Here is a 6,000-nt window from a genome sequence, read left to right on the forward strand (position 1 = left end):
TATAGGATGACACAGAGTACAGAGACAGACTACTGACAAAAATAAAGAGTTATACCTTTGGCGGGCACAGCCTCTTCTTTTTTAGGCAAGAAGCTAGGAACTCTCTCCTCGGGCGCAGGTTTTGCAGGCACTTAAAGAATATTATTTTATTTTAGAGAGTTGTAATAAAAAGAGTACCTCTATTCACCAGTTACTACCCAAGAATTACACAAAGTACAAACAATGTACAGTACACAAAGACGTATTCGGTGCAATGTGATCAGTGTGGGAATGTGTCAGTATAAAGAATTGTATGTGACAAGCTTAGAAGATGGTACAGAGTTTTCTTTTTGTGAACAGCTTGTACCTTTAGCAGGACGGACTTCCTCTACTGTGGGTACAACTGCTGGAACTTCTTCTTCAGGAACTTCTCTCCTTGGCACACCAGCCACTTTAAAGATATGATAACCTCAGTTGTCTTTGCCCATACATATCTTTTTTAATGGTTAACTTATATAAGCCTAACCACAGCACAATGTCTTACTCATATAGGTCTTCTATTTCTGAACAGATCTAGAAAAACAAGTTACCTGCAGCAGGAGCCTCTCCTCGTTTTGGAACAGAGACAGGTACTTTCTCCTCTGGAACAGGTCTCCTTGGTGCTTCAGGAACTTTAAATACATTTAAATAACAGAACATGAAGTTGCATTCCACAAACTTACGTCTAAGAGATGTTAAGAACAGACATTAACTTCAGACAAGAGATGTCAAGACTACATGAAATGGAAGAACACAAATGATAGACGATTTATAACCAGTATGATACAACATGCTGCCGGGACCAACAAAGGAAGCAGCTTGTGGCATTAAGAGTTTTAGTTAGATAGGGTTTTTTTGTTTGTTTTTTGCCAAAATGACCTTAAATGAAGCCGTTACTACTTCTTAAGCAAAGCAGTTCCAACAGACGTAACATATCGAGTTAACTTTGTACAACATACATAATAATGAAGACATGCCAAAGAGTATAGTTAATGTTATAGACATACAGAAACAACAGAAAGTGTAAAGATTCACAAAGAGTGCTTATACCAACGAGTGCAATACGAGCCAGGGTAACAATGGTTATTGTTAAATGGGTGACATATATAATGCCCAAAATACCTTTGGCTGGGGGTATTTCTGCCTTTTTGGGAGCAGCAGGAACCTTTTCTTCTGGAACTGGTTTCCTTGGAGCTTCTGGTACTTTAAACAGATTAGAAATATAATATTTATATACCTTACCTACACATATCATTTCTTAGATCAAATAAGTGTTATTTGCGACGGATATTAGTGGATGGAGATTTTCTGCAACAGAGTGTCATGCATACATCGTATGGCTACTGTCAGCCCCAGGCCAACCAGGACGAACGCCAAGGCCCTCTAGTATTCTGTTCTATACTTGATAAGGGTGCTTTATGCTGCCCAAACCACAAAGAACTATGGTTTATGTTTTATGTTTTTGAAAGAAATCGGATTGGGAATGGAGAGAAATGTCAATGGGGCAGCTCCATGTCGGTGATACTTGCCAGGTTCAGCAAGAGACAGCTCTCTCTATTTCTGTATAGGGAATAACATGTTAAACTAGCCAAGCCAGATGGGAAGAAACCGGCTGGGGCATCCCCGATGATTCAGGCCCTCTGTGTCTCAGTTATTCTATTATGGGACTACTTCTACTTTCCCTCTTCAGCTCCCTTAACCAACCATATGATTATTAAATTTTCTAGTGAAGTATTAATGTAAAACTGACACAAATGTAAGAAAATGGGTAAGAAGTGGGTAAGAAAAATGGAAATCATGATTTACTTTCTATCTAAAAACAGGCAAATAAGGATCTCATTTAGATAATAGTAAAGCTAAAAAAGAGTTAGCAGCAAGTAGAGGATCAACACCTTAAGAACGCCATATGCAGACAGCAAAGATACTTATATCACAAGTGTTTATAGCACAACATTATAAAGAACAGAAAAGGAAGCGACACACACATTATAATAGACTAAAGACAACAACACATATAAGAAGCTGGTGTAAGTAAAACTTTGCCCTAAAGATTTTGTGTACCTCTGCCAGGTGGTGCCATCCTTTTAGGGACAGCCTCTGGTACTTTTTCTTCTATGAAAGGTCTCTTTGGTATTTCTAGTATATTAAATATATTTTTTAAGATGACTATGTACACAAATAATTGAAACACAATAAGACATGGGATCCAGGCAAGACAACCATATAAAGAGTCATACTGTAAGGCATAAAAATGAACATAATACATACACAGTACATGAAACAGTAAGTCATACATAAAAGCTTAGGAGCACCAAGATACCTTCTGCAGCGGGCACCTCCTTCTTTTTAGGAATGAATGCAATTTCCTCTTCAGTTACTTTCTTTGGCGCCTCAGGCACTAAAGACATTTACTTAATTACTATTTACTCTAGGTGTGAATATTTTTTTATTTTTTATTAAATCTTAAAAACAAAATTTACAAATATAGAAGATAAGTACAATAGCCATACTATACCTTTAGCAGGTGGAGCCACTTTTTTGGGTACAGACACAGGCACCTTCTCTTCTGGAACTGTTTTTTTGGGTGCTTCAGGAACTACAAATATATGGTTTGTATAAATATCCCTATTTTAGGTCTTTCATGCAAAGGTGATCAATTAGAAGATGAAGGGGTTGTTATAAAGCCATAAGTAGGTGCAAAGCATTTGAGACGTATACCGTTAACATGGTAAGGCATTAAAACAAAGAACACATATATAGGTGGTATAAGGTGTACAAGATGGTGTTCTGTATTGACTGACAGTGACACAACTGGGCATAAGGGAAAGGAAGATTAGAGTCTTTTATAAGAGGGTATAAAAGGAAGATATAAGGGTCGTAACATGGACTCAACATACAAACAAGTACTTGTTGAGTAGCACATAACTATGCAGTGAAGCTTGCAAACATCACATATAATGTTCTGATACCTCTAGCTGGTGGAGCTTCCTCCTTTTTAGGAGCGGATACAGGCACCTTTTCGGCAACTTAAAAAAATAAGATTTACACCATTTAGTATCAACATATTGTACAGTACATAAGACACTAAGAAGGAGCTTAACAAGACAGCACAAATAATGAGTGAGTGCGTAGAAGACACAATGTAGCCGCATACTAAGCAAGATCATTAAAGATGGCGCAATGTATATAGACCATTAGTACGTCTATATACCTTTAGCTGGTGGTACTGTTTCTTTTTTAAGAGTAGTTGGTACCTTCGCCTCAGGTAGGGCTTTCTTTGGAACCTTTGGCACTTTAAAGATATTGAAACACTTAACACATGCCTTTTTTAGCGCCCAGGTTTACTTTCAGAAAAATTAAAGGCACATAAAAAATACCTTCTGAAATTTCTTCCTTTCTAGAGACAGACACAGCCCGTTTCTCCTCCACAACCATCTTCTCGTGGACAAAGGGAACTATAGAATGTATAAGATATAACATTCAACAACTGTTCTTTGCCAAAATCATACAGATGTGTCCACCCTAACCTTAGCGCTAAATCATTTAAGGACTCCAATGTCTCATAACACTAATTCAATACAATATCACAATAGGCTAACAAAAGCTTAAACAGGCTGCAACTCACAAACACAACCACTCGGTAGCCACACATAGACACATATAGGATATACATATAAAATGCTGTAAATCATGTTGCTTTGAAAAGCTGATCATCTTGTGACACACATATCTGGACATGACTAGCCAACAGGAAGGATAAGAGAGGACACATCTGTATATGTGTATGAGAATAGCTCTAAAGCTATCTACTACCTCTGAAAAAGATACTATATGAATAATGTAGGACATAAGACATACCTTTGCCGACTGCTGTAGCTTCTTCTACTTGTTGGGCATAGTAGAATTCTTCTGATGCCCTCTTTTCTGCCACTGAACATGACCAAATGGAAATATTATATTATGTATTACTATTATTATTTAAATATGCATTAAACAGTAGCAATGAATTCAACATATTAAGGTCAGAAGAAGCACATTAGTAAAATTGCTATAATAATTAGAATTAATCCAAAAATAGACAAAAAAAAATAAATGAGAAAAATATTTAAAAATAAATAAAATTTTAGCAAATGAATAATATTTTCTTTTGCTGCTGGTTAAAATATATTAGAGTTTTTTTATTTTTATTTTAAAAAGACACAAAGCCGAATCACCAGTGGGAGGGAGTAGTTCTGTTGGTATTGCCATAGCATTATTGTTGTTATTATTTGTAATGCTTGCAATACCCTCGGTCTTACCGATACCTTGTACAGATGTTATTTGTTGTTTTCTACGCATGGCAAGAGAAACTTCTTCTTCGGAAACTGCCCATTGCCGAGCTTGTACTTAAAAAATAATGTGTATATTCAGGAATTACACGTGCCTTTGCCTAAGTGCAACAAGGCACTAACGTGGTTGTTAACTAATGTAGCTATAAGTAAATGTTGTAAAGCAGATGGGATCCACTTAGTAAGGTTTTGCTGTGATGACAACTACATGGTTTCACACTGTTATTTCGAAGAAACTGAAAATTCATTGAGTGACTTACCTCTTCTGGCTTCAATTTCTTCATGGACTGGTACTGGCTTGCCCTTTTCTTGTGCTTTAAAGATAATTTATTAAAATAAATCATTCTGTAACTTAACTATATTTATTTAGATCTAGAGTGTAAGTTAGAAGTGAAAGCATTGCTCTGTCTACTCTTTACATTTCTTGTGCCATTATTTTAGAAGATTTCCATTATATCCATACTTATGATTAAAGGGGTTTCTTGGATTAAAAAAATTTGCTTATACGCAGGGAATCATAGAAAATAAAAAAGTAACTATTACGTAACCATAAAATCCACCAATTGATACAACTCTAGTGGTTCTCACTTGTCTTGCACCAATTATATCACATATATAATTCATATGACCAATAGATTTACATGAATGGAAAATGGTCGCTCACTACCGAGGGCACGGACCACTAGATTGGTATGTTGTTTTTATTAATGGCTTAGTTTTAATTTATACCATTAAATGCTTTTAGACAATCCACAACAACCCCTTAGAATGTAAAGCACTAATAAATATATATGAATTATTCTTAATCCCTAAACTTTAAAAACAAAGTAGAAACCTTGTCTCCGGATGGCGGCTTCTTCTTCTCTGCTCACAACTCTTCTCTCAAACTGCTCATCGACAGGCTTTCTCACCACTATAAAAACCATATTGTTTTCTTATGTGCTTTGTGCCTCTGGTACAGTCACTATATTGTTCTACACAATACACATTCTACAGTACTGTACACTAGTATCAGGGAAATTATGCCTAAACATGACAGCACTTACCTCCAGGCTTTCCAGGTTCAATTGCTGGAATCCTTCTCTCGGGGATCTCCTCTTCAATGGCTTAGGAAAAACAAGTCAAATGTCAATTTTATTTTCTTAGATAAATAATATCAGTATTTTTTATGTTTCTCTTAAAATAGTCAGTAGTTGCAATTTGTCTCTAACTATATACTCTCACTAGGTCCTGTTTCCTGGTGAGACTTTGGGTCTAAAAGTGTTCCATGATAAATCTTTAACAACTAGACAAAGCAACAGCACCAATGGTTTATTTAAGGGGAGTCTGACACCGCAACCCAACATATCAACCAAGTCTCAAAGATAGGTTGGGGTCAAACTGGATTTTCCCTTTGTGAATCAATGCTTCTATTGCCAGGATATTGCTGTTTTTTTATCAATATGCAAATGAGCTCTTTAGAACAACTAGGACATTGCCATTGCTCCAAAGATATAAGCAGCATCTTCTTAGCTTCAAAGAGCTCATTTGCATAATGAAAAATGGTGATGTCTCTGCAACATAGACACCAATTCACAAGTAGAAACAGCACTTGATTCAGCTAACCCCTTTTAAGATATTAGACACGTTAGAACTATACTATTTTCCGAGTGTC

The 6,000-nt window shown here is 36.2% G+C and overlaps 1 protein-coding gene across 1 annotated transcript in view; it reads right to left on the bottom strand.

The window, feature by feature from the left end:
* Positions 1–6,000, bottom strand: part of TTN (titin) — a 229,028-nt gene that overhangs the window by 122,849 nt on the left and 100,179 nt on the right. Inside the window, exons 110-124 of the mRNA XM_075286035.1 lie at positions 5,393–5,452; positions 5,182–5,259; positions 4,607–4,660; positions 4,317–4,403; positions 3,877–3,948; positions 3,396–3,473; positions 3,230–3,310; positions 2,988–3,044; positions 2,534–2,614; positions 2,339–2,416; positions 2,080–2,154; positions 1,141–1,221; positions 570–650; positions 347–430; positions 56–130 (exon numbers count right to left, since the gene is read on the bottom strand). Coding sequence (XP_075142136.1) covers positions 56–130; positions 347–430; positions 570–650; positions 1,141–1,221; positions 2,080–2,154; positions 2,339–2,416; positions 2,534–2,614; positions 2,988–3,044; positions 3,230–3,310; positions 3,396–3,473; positions 3,877–3,948; positions 4,317–4,403; positions 4,607–4,660; positions 5,182–5,259; positions 5,393–5,452 — 1,122 coding nt within the window. The remainder of the gene's footprint in view (positions 1–55; positions 131–346; positions 431–569; positions 651–1,140; positions 1,222–2,079; positions 2,155–2,338; positions 2,417–2,533; positions 2,615–2,987; positions 3,045–3,229; positions 3,311–3,395; positions 3,474–3,876; positions 3,949–4,316; positions 4,404–4,606; positions 4,661–5,181; positions 5,260–5,392; positions 5,453–6,000) is intronic.

The sequence above is a fragment of the Leptodactylus fuscus genome, chromosome 8, assembly GCF_031893055.1.
Source record: "Leptodactylus fuscus isolate aLepFus1 chromosome 8, aLepFus1.hap2, whole genome shotgun sequence".
Classification (NCBI taxonomy): domain Eukaryota; kingdom Metazoa; phylum Chordata; class Amphibia; order Anura; family Leptodactylidae; genus Leptodactylus; species Leptodactylus fuscus.